At 44.7% G+C, this 15,014-nt stretch overlaps 1 protein-coding gene across 6 annotated transcripts in view; it reads left to right on the top strand.

The window, feature by feature from the left end:
* The window catches only part of LOC124040429 (ribosome-binding protein 1-like), a 31,986-nt gene extending 17,961 nt beyond the window's left edge, over positions 1–14,025 (top strand). For 2 of the 6 annotated variants that reach the window (XM_046357619.1, XM_046357621.1), the window contains 12 exons: positions 113–203; positions 399–439; positions 651–786; positions 998–1,087; positions 1,369–1,461; positions 1,586–1,657; positions 2,854–2,925; positions 3,387–3,614; positions 3,759–3,851; positions 7,261–7,302; positions 7,453–7,884; positions 13,940–14,025. In XM_046357619.1, the coding sequence (XP_046213575.1) occupies positions 113–203; positions 399–439; positions 651–786; positions 998–1,087; positions 1,369–1,461; positions 1,586–1,657; positions 2,854–2,925; positions 3,387–3,614; positions 3,759–3,851; positions 7,261–7,302; positions 7,453–7,884; positions 13,940–13,978 (1,429 nt within the window). In that variant the 3' untranslated portion in view covers positions 13,979–14,025. The remainder of the gene's footprint in view (positions 1–112; positions 204–398; positions 440–650; positions 787–997; positions 1,088–1,368; positions 1,462–1,585; positions 1,658–2,853; positions 2,926–3,386; positions 3,615–3,758; positions 3,852–7,260; positions 7,303–7,452; positions 7,885–13,939) is intronic. The other 4 variants (XM_046357622.1, XM_046357620.1, XM_046357623.1 and 1 more) reach the window with 4 other exon arrangements.
* Positions 14,026–15,014: the final 989 nt, after the last annotated feature.

Raw genomic sequence — 15,014 nt, 5'->3', positions numbered from 1 at the left:
CCTATGTCTTGTGCACAACTCTACAAAAAAAAAACTATCAATTCCATACATCTGTATTACAGTAAAACACTCCATTGTCTAATGCTGGTTAACCATGTGCTCTTCCATCCAGTCTGGAGAAGAGTGAGAGCCAGGAAGTAACACTAGAAGAGGAAGAGATTCAACTCAAAGAAGAATCTGACCAGGCCCAGAGCAGCACCATTGTACGTTCCCCTTTCCTCTCCTACAGTCACATTAGCCTGGTCCCAGGCCTGTTTGTGCTGTATAGCCAACTCCTATTGGCGTTCGGTATGACAATGACCATTAGGATTTTGACAAGACTGCACAAACCGATCTGGTTACCAGGCTATAGTTTCCTTGCTTGTCTAGCAACGTGATCTGTATCTGTTTTGTTTCAGCAGTCGCACAACACAGCAGAACTGGCCGCGCTACAAACCAGGTACGTGGAACGTTGCTCATCACCAAACCCACTTATTATTTTGAAATTGTTCTTTCCTTTATGGAATATCAAAAACAAACGGGATTCAAAGTCTCTTCAAAATGGCCGTATGCTTTACAGTGAAACAATACAAATGAAGTGATATGGGAATTCTGGCTCTTCTATAGAGAAAGGAAACTAAACTGTTTCTGTCCCCTTGGTTCTTCATTAGTCTGGCAGAGAGGGAAGCTATGATGAAATCCCTACGAGAGGAGCTAAGGGAAGCCAGGGACGAATCACAGAAGGTACAGGAGATCCTCGCTCAGGTCCAGCAGAGCCAAGAGTCCCAGCCGAGCACAGAGCTGCCGGTAAGACTGAGCCATAATAAATGATTATTGATTGGTCTGGTCTGACAGACGTTATGGTTATGTAATATGTTAACCATGTATAATGCAGTATGTGTAGTGTCTGGTTTTTACCCTTTACCCGTAAACCAGAGCACCGAAGACAAATATAACATTTTTAATCAAAAGTCCATTGACTTTCTTATTGGTTCTGTCTGTGGTGTTTTGACTCCAGGAGCTGTTGGAGAAACTGAAGGAGGCAGAGGAGAGCCACGGGACACTGCAGGCACAGTGTGACCAGTACAGGACAATCCTGGCTGAAACCGTAAGGACTTACACTGATACAACATGCCCAATTGGTCTACAGTCACCCGCATCTCTAAATAAACTAGAAATTTGGCCTACCACCTTTTTTACAAATAAAGACAATAGCGTGTTTGAGAGAGAGAGAGAGCGAGGTGTGGATGGGAAATAGATGTGCTGAACTTATCCCCCAACGCCTGCATCGATAAAGATGTGACACAAAACCTCCTCCTTGCGTAAAAACACAAGTGTGAGAGAGAGCGAGTTGTGGTCTCCAAGTCATGGATCTTTCTCCAACCACAGGAAGGAATGCTGACGAACCTTCAGAAGTGTGTTGAGGGGGAGGAGCTGGTGTGGAAGTCCAAGATGGCCGACTCTGAGGACCAGTTGAAGAAGGTGAAGTAGCAGTGTTTAAATTTTAACACGTTTTATATCTCCTCTCTGTAATCATTGGGCATGGCTGTAGAATTGTCTCTGTTTGTGGCCCTGTTCTAAACCACACCCTTTCTACTCACACTAGGCCCTGGAACAAGTGCATACTCTGGAGGAGACTGCAGAGAGCTTGAAGACAGGAAACCAAAGCATAGAACAGGTTTAATAAATAAATGAATGTTCACCTGAATGGTTTTATCATAATGCTTGGTGTAATATGTTTTAGTATCAGGTCTGGTGTAGTGACTGTCTGATGGCTGTTTAATTATCAGGTGTGGTGTAGTGACTGTCTGGATGTTTAATTATCAGGTGTAGTGACTGTCTGGATGTTTAATTATCAGGTCTAGTGTAGTGACTGTCTGGATGTTTAAATTATCAGGTCTGGTGTAGTGACTGTCTGGATGTTTAATTATCAGGTGTAGTGACTGTCTGGATGTTTAATTATCAGGTGTAGTGACTGTCTGGATGTTTAATTATCAGGTGTAGTGACTGTCTGGATGTTTAATTATCAGGTGTAGTGACTGTCTGGATGTTTAATTATCAGGTGTGGTGTAGTGACTGTCTGGATGTTTAATTATCAGGTGTAGTGACTGTCTGGATGTTTAATGATCAGGTGTAGTGACTGTCTGGATGTTTAATGATCAGGTGTAGTGACTGTCTGGATGTTTAATTATCAGGTCTGGTGTAGTGACTGTCTGGATGTTTAATTATCAGGTGTGGTGTAGTGACTGTCTGGATGTTTAATTATCAGGTGTAGTGACTGTCTGGATGTTTAATTATCAGGTGTAGTGTAGTGACTGTCTGGATGTTTAATTATCAGGTCTGGTGTAGTGACTGTCTGGATGTTTAATTATCAGGTCTGGTGTAGTGACTGTCTGGATGTTTAATTATCAGGTGTAGTGACTGTCTGGATGTTTAATTATCAGGTCTAGTGTAGTGACTGTCTGGATGTTTAAATTATCAGGTGTAGTGACTGTCTGGATGTTTAATTATCAGGTGTAGTGACTGTCTGGATGTTTAATTATCAGGTGTGGTGACTGTCTGGATGTTTAATTATCAGGTGTGGTGACTGTCTGGATGTTTAATTATCAGGTGTGGTGTAGTGACTGTCTGGATGTTTAATTATCAGGTGTGGTGACTGTCTGGATGTTTAATTATCAGGTGTGGTGACTGTCTGGATGTTTAATTATCAGGTGTGGTGACTGTCTGGATGTTTAATTATCAGGTGTGGTGACTGTCTGGATGTTTAATTATCAGGTGTGGTGACTGTCTGGATGTTTAATTATCAGGTCTGGTGTAGTGACTGTCTGGCTGTTTTTTAGTAATGGTCTCCTCACTCTTTCTCTCTCTCTGCAGCTGAAGGAGCAGGTGATGCTTCTGGAATCCCAGTTGGAGAAACAGTATGAGACGGAGGAGGAAATGGCACAGGTACACATCTACATTCATTACGGCCCGGCAGCTTGTCCAAATCCCCGAGCCGACCAGGTGGAAATTATGTCGACGTGAACTTGAGCAAGGCACTTAACCCTAATTGCTCCAGGGTCACCGTTGATGATGGCAGACCCTAACCCCACTCTCCGATGGTGTCGCTCAGGGTGTTGGGATATGCAAAAAAACACATTTTCCTGTGTGTGTGTGTGTTGTGTGTTGTATGTGTGTGTGTGTGTGTGTGTGTGAGAAATGGGACACATACAGGCACCCAACAAACATATTATTATATAGACCATAGATGGGTACACTAGTTATACACATCAACATTCATATAGGAGAAACGGTCACGGTACGCTGACTAGGAAAAACATAATCCGATATGACAAGGCTGTTTTGTGTGTGGCTGATAGTGAGTGACCATGGAATGTAATACATTATGGAGTCTGTCTGTTCTCTAGTTGAAGAAGCTGCTGTCAGAGTCTCAGAGCCAGCTGGAGTTGGCCCAGACGCAGGCCCAGACGCAGGCCCAGACGCAGGCCCAGACGCAGGCCCAGACGCAGGCCCAGACGCAGGCCCAGACGCAGGCCCAGACGCAGGCCCAGACGCAGGCCCAGACGCAGGCCCAGACGCAGGCCCAGACGCAGGCCCAGACGCAGGCCCAGACGCACAGGGAAGAGCTGGCTACGGTAAGTGTGAGTGCGCACCTGTTTCCTGTGGTCCTGACCGGAACATCAACGGGTCGCCAGTTGAGGTCAACTTAGTGTGCGTATCAGTTTGTGTATCCCAGTTCTCTTCCTCTTGTCCCTAACCCCTGGAGCTTCCTGTTCCAGGTCAGAGGTCAGCTGAGTGAGGCGACGGAGCACGCTCAGAGCCAGAAGGCGGTCCCTGAGGCCGGGGCACAGAACGGACAATCGGAGCCCGAGGTCAGGATGCATCGGAGGTTATAGGTCATGGGGCAACCTTTTACTGCCGGTCTGCTCTGCTGGAGGGTCCTGAAAACTGGTCGCTACCACAATAATATAGTCATCAGAACAGTCTAATTAGGAAGGTTTATGAAATGGATGAACATTTAGAGATGAATTGAAATGTGAAACAATAGCAAGCCTATCGTCCACACAGCTAAAAGGCTATATTACTATAACTACTGTAATGAAGCAGCCAAAGAAAAGGACATTTGTGGGAAAATACTGTTCGGGAAAAGAAACTTGTGATGTTTGCGGTTTCATGTGACGGAGATAAAAAAAAACCATCTCTGTTAAAAAACATGGAGGGGGAATCTAAAGATGCAACAACTAGGCTGGGCGGCAGGGTAGCCTAGTGGTTAGAGCGTAGAGGCGGCAGGGTAGCCTAGTGGTTAGAGCGTAGAGGCGGCAGGGTAGCCTAGTGGTTAGAGCGTAGAGGCGGCAGGGTAGCCTAGTGGTTAGAGCGTAGAGGCGGCAGGGTAGCCTAGTGGTTAGAGCGTAGAGGCGGCAGGGTAGCCTAGTGGTTAGAGCGTAGAGGCGGCAGGGTAGCCTAGTGGTTAGAGCGTGGAGGCGGCAGGGTAGCCTAGTGGTTAGAGCGTGGAGGCGGCAGGGTAGCCTAGTGGTTAGAGCGTGGAGGCGGCAGGGTAGCCTAGTGGTTAGAGCGTGGAGGCGGCAGGGTAGCCTAGTGGTTAGAGCGTGGAGGCGGCAGGGTAGCCTAGTGGTGGTTAGAGCCGTGGTTAGAGAGGCGGCAGGGTAGCCTAGTGGTTAGAGCGTAGAGGCGGCAGGGTAGCCTAGTGGTTAGAGCGTAGAGGCGGCAGGGTAGCCTAGTGGTTAGAGCGTAGAGGCGGCAGGGTAGCCTAGTGGTTAGGGAGCCTAGTGGTTAGAGGCGGCAGGGTAGCCTAGTGGTTAGAGCGTAGAGGCGGCAGGGTAGCCTAGTGGTTAGAGCGTAGAGGCGGCAGGGTAGCCTAGTGGTTAGAGCGTAGAGGCGGCAGGGTAGCCTAGTGGTTAGAGCGTAGAGGCGGCAGGGTAGCCTAGTGGTTAGAGCGTAGAGGCGGCAGGGTAGCCTAGTGGTTAGAGCGTAGAGGCGGCAGGGTAGCCTAGTGGTTAGAGCGTAGAGGCGGCAGGGTAGCCTAGTGGTTTAGAGGCGGCAGGGTAGCCTAGTGGTTAGAGCGTAGAGGCGGCAGGGTAGCCTAGTGGTTAGAGCGTAGAGGCGGCAGGGTAGCCTAGTGGTTAGAGTGTTGGACTAGTAACCGTAAGGTTGCAAGTTCAAACCCCCGAGCTGACAAGGTACAAATCTGTCGTTCTGCCCCTGAAAAGACAGTTAACCCCACTGTTTCTAGGCCGTCATTGAAAATAAGAATTGGTTCTTAACTGGCTTGCCTCGTTAATATGACCCGGCCGGGTCGTTGACATAAACTTCAACTTAATTATGAAAACCAGTAGAAGAGGAGACAAATCCTGGTTTCAACGGCTTTATAAAATACAAATAATTGCCTCCACGTTTCTATGCTGTGATTTTTTACTTTGAAGCAAAAGGTGAGACATTTCTCATCATATGAAGTAAAAAAAAAAAATCTCCCAGGTTTCCAACAATTAAAAAAAAAAAAGATTTCAAAATGCACACCTTCTCCAGCTTAGATTGCAAGGTGGTGGGTGATGCGCTGATAGCCTGCCTACTGTATTGCCTATCCATTAAAATGGGTGAAATGAGGATGAGCACTTCAATCTGGAGTTGAAAAATACAAATAGTAGAAAAATTTAATTTAAAAAAGATTGTTTTTTTTAATGTTAAAAAAAATTGTGGTCATAAACTTTTTTGTTGCGCAATGGGCTTATGAAAACGTGTTTCACTCCAGCAGCAGCAACCGGCTGTTAGAGGAGCTACAGAGCTAAACAAGGCTGTGTGTGTGATTTTTGTTTTGTGTACAGTACCAGTCGAATGTTTGGACACCTACTCATTCCAGGGTTTTTCTTTATTTTTACTATTTTCTACATTGTAGAAAAGTAGTGAAGACATAAAAACGATGAAATAACACATATGGAATCATAAAGTAACTCAATGTATTTTATATTTGAGATTCTTCAAAGTAGCCACCCGTTGCCTTGACAACTTTTTGCACACTTGGCGTTCTCTCAACCAGCTTAATGAGGTAGTCACCTGGAATGCATTTCAATTAACAGGTGTGCTTAGTTAATTTGTGGATTTTATTTCCTTAATGTTAATGTGCTTGAGGCAATCAGTTGTTGTGAATAAGATAGGGGTGGTATACAGAAGATAGCCCTATTTGGTAAAAAAAAAAAAGTCCTGTTAAATAGCTTTATCCAAGAAGGAGAGTGGTTGAGTGCTGCATCAGATGACTTGGCCTCCACCATCACCCGATCTCAATCCAATGGAGATGGTTTGGGATGAGATGGACCGCAGAGTGAAGGAAAAGCAGCCAACAAGTGCTCAGCATATGTGGGAACTCCTTCAAGACTGTAAAATCATTCCTCGTGAAGCTGGTTGACAGAATTCCAAGAGTGTGCAAAGCTGTCATTAAAGCAAAGGGCAGGTACTTTGAAGAATCCCAAATATAAAATGTATTTTGTTTTACCGCTTCTTTTTTTTGTGTGTTACAACATGATTCTATATGGGTTATTTCATAGTTTCGATGTCTTCACTATTATTCCACAATGTAGAAAATATTTAAAAAATAAAGAAACCCATGAGTAGGTGTGCCCAAACTTTTAACTGATACTGTGTGTGTGATATATGCCGATCTAACGAACACATGAGAGCGGCCTAGCAACATGGGTATTCCTATGCTTTAGACTTGGGTGTGTCACTGTCAACCTGGGTTGTTTCTCAAGTTCAAGAATGTTGTGAGGCCAGTGTCTTGACTTTGTCGGTGTTATTATTAATGTATTATTATAGGCGGTGTGTCCAGTCTGGCCAGTTCTCTCCGTACACAGCAGCTGCGTTTGTTTTAACCACCCAGTGTGTTGACTATCAGCTGCCCGAACCACAGCTTGGCTCACTCTCTATTCTAAGCATGATCACTCATTGCTTGGATTTAGTTGTCCACTGTTTGTTTGTTTTTTTAAGTGATTATTCTTATTGCCTGGTGTGGAGTGATGCACTGACATGGCACAGAGTGGTGTGTGCCTGTGTGGGTGGGTGTGTGCCTGTGTGGGTGGGTGGGTGGCTGTCTGCATGTGTGGGTGGGTGGCTGTGTGTGCTGGTGCGCAAGTCATTACAAGCTCTGTATTGCTTTTATCTATTTGTGTCTGTAGCAAGGGGGGGGAGGGACACGTCTCAGTGTCCAGCCACTTCTTCATCTTCTGACACTGTGTGTAATGCATTATATCCTAATGTTTTGTGCGTCTCAAGGTCCAGTCCCAGTTGAGTCAAACCACGGAGGAGTTTGAACAGGTACGTGCAACAGCCAATCGGAAGAGGGCAGAACTTTGACATTGGCTTACAAACTGTTTAGTTAGACAGCGACTTGTCAGTATGACTGACTGTGTGACTGGTCAGTCAAATAACTTGTGTTTTTTATTTTACGTGATCTTGACCACCCAGGCTCAGAAGACTGTAGAACTCCAGGCTCAGAAGACTGTAGAACTCCAGGCTCAGAAGACTGTAGAACTCCAGGCTCAGAAGACTGTAGAACTCCAGGCTCAGAAGACTGTAGAACTCCAGGCTCAGAAGACTGTAGAACTCCAGGCTCAGAAGACTGTAGAACTCCAGGCTCAGAAGACTGTAGAACTCCAGGCTCAGAAGACTGTAGAACTCCAGGCTCAGAAGACTGTAGAACTCCAGGCTCAGAAGACTGTAGAACTCCAGGCTCAGAAGACTGTAGAACTCCAGGCTCAGAAGACTGTAGAACTCCAGGCTCAGAAGACTGTAGAACTCCAGGCTCAGAAGACTGTAGAACTCCAGGCTCAGCTGGACATTCTGAAAGAGGCAGGAGACTCCCCACAGGCAGACACCGAGGACGTACCCCAGCTAAAGGTACATGACCGTGGGCCACATTCAGCGGAATGTTCAAATCAAATACAATTTTATTTGTCACATGCACCGAATACAACCTTAACCTTACAATACTTACTTACAAGCCCTTAACAATGTAGTTTGAAGCAAAATATGTCATGTCTAAGCCGCAGGTGCATACCGGTACATTGAAACAAATGAACTTTACACAGCCTTTAATCGAAACACGGCTTGTAACAAAAAAGTTTTAAAAAATAGCAGTAAACGGTAGCCTACCAAGAAAGTCATTGGTCACTATCTTCCTCCTCCTGTGCCCTGAAACCACTGAAGTCATCTCCTTCGTTGTCGGAGTTGAATAGCCTCAGAATTGCTTCATCCGATGTTGGATCGCAGCCCTCTTCAACAGGCAGCAGTCCAGCCTTTCCAAACCCGTTGATGATAGTGGATTTTTTGACAATGCTCCACGCTGTCAGCAGCTCTATTTCCTTTACCAACAGCCAGTTCGATCACCTTCAACTTGAAAGCTGCATCGTATGCATTTCTCCGTGTCTTTGCCATGATGAGGGTGACAAAATGACTACCGTAATCAGAATGATGGGAAGTTTGAGCGCGCTCGACTTAGGTCACATTATGAGACGGTGCTCAGTTTTTTTTGGCGGCATGAATCTTGTGAAAGCGGGAAAAATCCATGAATTAGCCGCGTCATTGTGTAAACCGCGAGGTTCAGAGCGTGGGAATAAAGTAGCGGCTTATAGTCCGGAGATTACGGTATGTATACATAATAAACAGCGAGTAGCAGCAGTGTAAAAACACAGGGGGTGGGGGGGTCAATGTAAATAGTCCGGGTGGCCATTTTGGTTAATTGTTCAGCAGTCTGCTGGCTTGGGGGTAGAAGCTGTTACGGAGCCTTTTGGTCCTAGACTTGGTGCTCCGGTACCGCTTGCCGTGCGGTAGCAGAGAGAACAGTCTATGACTTGGGTGGATGGAGTCTTTGACATTTTTTTAGGTCCTTCCTCTGACACGCCTTGTATATAGGTCCTGGATGGCAGGATGCTTGGCCCGAGTGATGTACTGGGCTGTTTGCATTACCCTCTTTAGCGCCTTACATTTAACCAAATGCCGAGCAGTTTTCATACCAGGCAGTGATGCAACCGGTCAAGATGCTCTCGATGATGCAGCTGTATAACTTTTTGAGGATCAGGGGACCCACGCCAAATCTTTTCAGTCTCCTGAGGGGGACTAGGCTTTGTCGTGCTCCTCTTCACAACTGTCTTGGTGTTTTTGGACCATGATAGTTTGGTGGTGATGTGGACACCAAGTAACTCTAGACCCGCTCCACCTCAGCCCCTTCGATGTTGATGGGCGCCTGTTCGGCCCTCCTTTTCCTATAGTCCACCATCAGCTCCTTCGTCATTCTCACATTGAGGGAGAAGTTGTTGTCCTGGCAACACACTGCCAGGTCTCAGCCTCCAGGGAGGAGGTCAGTCTCATCGTTGTCGGTGATCAGGACTACTGCAACGTTTGTCGTTAGCAAACTTAATGATTGTGTTGGGGTCGTGCCTGGCCATGTAGTCATGAGTGACAGGAGGTACAGGAGAGGACTTAGCACGCACGCACCCCTGAGAGGCCCCCGTGTTGAGGATCAGTGTGGCGGATGTGTGTGTTACCTACCCTTACCACCTGGGGGCGGCCCGTCAGGAAGTCCAGGATCCAGTTGCAGAGGGAGGTGTTTAGTCCCAGGGTCCTTAGCTTAGTGATGAGCTTTGTGGGCACTATGGTGTTGAACGCTGAGCTGTAGTTAAAGAACAGCATTCTCACATAGGTGTTCCTTTTGTCCAGGTGGGAAAGGGCAGTATGGAGTGCGATTGCATCATCTGTTGGGGCGGTATGCGAATTGGAGTGGGTCTAGGGTTTACAGCATGATGGTCTAGGGTTTACAGCATGATGGTCTAGGGTTTACAGCATGATGGTCTAGGGTTTACAGCATGATGGTCTAGGGTTTACAGCATGATGGTCTAGGGTTTACAGCATGATGGTGTTGTGAGCCACGACCAGTGTTTAAAAACACTTCAAGGCTACCAATATGAGTGCTACGGGACACTAATCATTTAGGCAGGTTAACTCCGCTTTCTTGGGCACGGGGACTATGGTGGTCTGTTTGAAACATGTAAGTATTAGACTCTGTCAGGGAGAGGTTGAAATGTCAGTGAAGACACTTTCCAGATGGTCCGTTCATGCTTTGAGTACACGTCCTGGTAATCTGTTTTGCTGCGCGGAATCAAGAGGATAGAATTATGGTAAGATTTGCCAAATGGAGGGAGAGCTTTGTTTGCATCTCTGTATGTGGTGTAAAATTGTGTGGAATTGTTTTTCTGGTTGCACATGTGACATGCTGGTAGAAAGGAGGTCAAATGGATTTAAGTTTGCCTGCATTAACGTCCCTGGCCACTAGGAGTGCCACTTCTGGTTGAGCATTTTTCTTGTTTGCTTATGGCCTTATACAGCTCGTTGAGTGCGGTCTTAGTGGCAGCATCGGTTTGTGGTGGTAAAGAGATGGCTACGAATATTATAGACGAGAACTCTCTTGGTAGATAGTGTGGTCTACAGCTTATCATGAGGTATTCTACCTCAGGCAAGCAATACCTCGAGACTTCTTTAATATTAGACATCGCGCATCCGCAGGTTTTGACAAATGGACACATCCCCTCGTCTTACCAGATGTAAGTGCCCTGCCGATGCACGGAGTAACCAGTCCAGCTCTAAATGATCCGTGTCGTCTTTCAGCCCCGTCTCTGTGAAACACACATGATTACAGTTTTCAATGTCCCGTTGGTTGGATAGTCTTCATCGTCCTATTTGTTTTCCAATGATTGAACGTTGGGTAGTGGTGGTTTACCTAGTCGCCAGCGAATTCTGACAAGGCACCCCGCCCTCTGTTTTTTTTCTTCACGCCGATGACAGGGATTTGGCCTTGTCATGACAAAGCAGTATACCCTTTGCGTCAGACACGTTAAATAGAAAATCTTTGTCCAGTTCGAGGTGAGTAATCTCTATTCTGATGTTCAGAAACTCTATTCGTTCATAAGAGATGGTAGATGCAACATTATGTACAAAATTAATGACAAATTATGTGAAAAAAACAAAACAAAGACCTGGGCCAGCCACCACAACTCCAGCAGCTCTTAAAGTTCACTCTGAAGCAGAATAACCACAACACTCTACAGGACTGCTCTGAGGCCAATCCACCCCTGCTTTATTACGCCAAGGTTGTGGGTTCAATTCCCACAGGGATCACAGAAACATACTAAAAATATGCACACGCTGTACTGAAAGTCGCTCTGAATGAATGTGTATGCTTAGTGGAATACCTTCGCTTGAATGACTACACCTAATACTGTTTAACTGCTGCATGGGTGTGGTTATAGGGCTGTTACACAACGGCGGTCACGAGTCATGACCGCAGTCAAATTCCATGTGACGGTAACTAGGCTTCTCCAAGCTCTGATGCTGCTGATGGTCATTAGTAGCCTACCAAACTTGATAGTTGCCTGGTAGTCGGCACTCTATTGTTCCTCTAATCACTCTGACATCAATGCAAATGTTTTAGAAAATTCAACTCGTCATGAGAGCTCATGTTGCGTAACATTTCTATAGGCTATGCAATTGCGAGAGAAAACAGAAGTGATGGCCTCTTAATAAGAGGAGGATCCCATCAGCTTTCTATAGGCTAGGCATACTTTCTTTCTCAAATGTCCTAATATTAAGCACATTGCTTCTCTTTACGACAGGAGTATAGCCTATCTGGCTGGGATGAAAATGAACCACACATGGGGGGGAAATGCCTCCTCCAGTTGCTATTTCAGTGCATAGATGACGTGTCTTTTGTTCCCGCTGCCCCGGTTTCATGATAATGGTCCATTCCACATCAAATCAAATCAAATCAAATTTATTTATATAGCCCTTCGTACGTCAGCTGATATCTCAAAGTGCTGTACAGAAACCCAGCCTAAAACCCCAAACAGCAAACAATGCAGGTGTAAAAGCACGGTGGCTAGGAAAAACTCCCTAGAAAGGCCAAAACCTAGGAAGAAACCTAGAGAGGAACCGGGCTATGTGGGGTGGCCAGTCCTCTTCTGGCTGTGCCGGGTAGAGATTATAACAGAACATGACCAAGATGTTCAAATGTTCATAAATGACCAGCATGGTCAAATAATAATAAGGCAGAACAGTTGAAACTGGAGCAGCAGCACAGTCAGGTGGACTGGGGACAGCAAGGAGCCATCATGTCAGGTAGTCCTGGGGCACGGTCCTAGGGCTCAGGTCCTCCGAGAGAGAGAAAGAAAGAGAGAATTAGAGAGAGCATATGTGGGGTGGCCAGTCCTCTTCCGGCTGTGCCGGGTGGAGATTATAACAGAACGTGGCCAAGATGTTCAAATGTTCATAAATGACCAGCATGGTTGAATAATAGTAAGGCAGAACAGTTGAAACTGGAGCAGGAGCATGGCCAGGTGGACTGGGGACAGCAAGGAGTCCTCATGTCAGGTAGTCCTGGGACATGGTCCTAGGGCCCAGGCCAGTTGAAACTGGAGCAGCAGCATGGCCAGGTGGACTGGGGACAGCAAGGAGTCATCATGTCAGGTAGTCCTGGGGCATGGTTCTAGGGCTCAGGTCCTGGGGCATGGTTCTAGGGCTCAGGTCCTCCAAAACACATTTCACTCTGTGTGTGTGTGTGTGTGTGTGTGATTTTAGTATATATAAAGACAACTTTAAGAATGGTCTGATGGGTGACAATATTAGCCCATCACTTTTGCAACTTATTCAAATCATAGTCGCACACCTCATGTAGCCTAGCCCATAGGCCTTTGTAGCACAACTAAAGTAGCCAAATAACTGTATTTTAAAAACTGAAGCACATTAACCCGCTTTACACTCGGTGTTGAGCCTAACTGGCATGTTTTCCCGTTAGTTAATTGCATTTTGGAACATTCGCGCTTATATCCGACTGTCAGGTGCGCATTTCTGTGCTTATAATGTGAATAAATAGCCTAATATTTTAAGCTCAACGTTCTGATCTGTTGCATTCTGCTTTTAAACAGTTACAACAAATCTCATGATTTTTTTTATTTTTATTAATTTGAGATCTATCGCATCCCACAACGGTCCCAGACTGTTCGGAATATTTATTTCTCACACAGAAGGACTAATCGAAAAAGGCAACTTTTGTACAATGGGGGCTAGACCTGTCTAAAATAAAGTATGTATTGTGATGGTGTAGGTTATATTACATGGATTTATTGTGATGGTGTAGGTTATATTACATGGATTTATTGTGATGGTGTAGGTAGACTATATTACATGGATTTATTGTGATGGTGTAGGTAGACTATATTACATGGATTTATTGTGATGGTGTAGGTAGACTATATTACATGGATTTATTGTGATGGTGTAGGTTATATTTATGGATTTATGGATTTATTGTGATTGTGATGGATTTATTGTATGGTGGCTATATATTACATGGATTTATTGTGATGGTGTAGGCTATATTACATGGATTTATTGTGATGGTGTAGGCTATATTACATGGATTTATTGTGATGGTGTAGGCTATATTACATGGATTTATTGTGATGGTGTAGGTAGACTATATTACATGGATTTATTGTGATGGTGTAGGCTATATTACATGGATTTATTGTGATGGTGTAGGCTATATTACATGGATTTATTGTGATGGTGTAGACTATATTACATGGATTTATTGTGATGGTGTAAACTATATTACATGGATTTATTAGACTTTTTCAAATGTAGACATTCCAAAGGTCTGCATCAGTGGCTTGTAGGCTGTGCGTGGAAGCTAGGAGATGCTAAACGTGTTTAGATGTCTCATGGTAATTAACTGTTAATTATTTGTTTGACAATCACTGTCTGACAATTTCATGGCCGCCACAGCCCTAGTTATGTAATTATTTTTTAAAACATTTTTGTTGTTGTTGTCATGTCCATCAATGATTGATTTGATGAATTAATTGATTGGGTGTGGTTGTAAATATTTGTTTCTGTCTTTCAGGAAGAGAGTTCAGGACTGAAGGAAGGAACATCTGTGTAAGAGACTGAAGACGTGACACTTAAACATGATTATCATAGTTATGCATTCCAAAACTATTAGTTCTTGTACTGTAGTAGTTGATTGCTGCAACTCCTATAAAAAAAAAAGTAAAAATCAAAGGGCCAGTTTCCCGGACGCTGATTTACGCCTCTTCTGGAACTGAAATGCATGCTCAGTGGAGAATCTCCCTTAAAGAAACGTGTTAGCCAGGGACTAGGCTTAATGTGTCTGGGGAAAACCGGCTCAATCTTTCTGGGTCGTTCCACCAATCCGGTGCCTTATCAAATGTGTAACTTGGTGGGGGGGGGGATTTTTTTCTTTTTCTTTTCGTTCTGTCATAAAGAGAACATGTTCAAACACAATAAAAATGTTTTCCCATCTCGGTGTTAAATAAATAAAGTGCCAAATAAAGTAAACGGGGTTTGGACTGTAAACAGGGGTTTGGACTGTAAACGGGGGTTTGGACTGTAAACGGGGGTTTGGACTGTAAACGGGGGTTTGGACTGTAAACGGGGGTTTGGACTGTTTTCATCTTAAATCAAACTTTGACGGGGGACTGGAACCTTGTTATGTGCAACAGGGAGGGGGGAAGAATGAAACCATACCTAGCCTGTCTATATATGGATAATGGGTTTTGCTCAACCAGCTCCGTTTTAGTAGACCACTGAGTTAATTTTTGTTTTATGAATAAGAATTGTTGAAGTGCTAAAACTCAGCATTTTCCACCACAAAACATTTTATGGTGGAAAGTGCTGAGTTTTTGCACTTTAGCAATTCTTATTCATACAACAAAAATTAACTCAGTGGTCTACTAAAGGGTGTTTAATTGAAATTATAACAGGCTTTTAAAATTCAATATGGGTGTAGGATTCATACTGAAAATGGCAAAGGGATGTGAAACTCACTCATTTCGTGGAACGACTGATCTGTTGCTGCATTCCTTGATCTAGTGATCCTTGATCTTCTGCAAGCAGAACGTTGAAGACCAACATACATTCATCAACCATGTCGGAAGTTACACCTAAGACTCACACTG

The sequence above is a fragment of the Oncorhynchus gorbuscha genome, linkage group LG07, assembly GCF_021184085.1.
Source record: "Oncorhynchus gorbuscha isolate QuinsamMale2020 ecotype Even-year linkage group LG07, OgorEven_v1.0, whole genome shotgun sequence".
NCBI lineage: Eukaryota > Metazoa > Chordata > Actinopteri > Salmoniformes > Salmonidae > Oncorhynchus > Oncorhynchus gorbuscha.
This window is presented reverse-complemented; position numbering and strand designations above follow the sequence as displayed.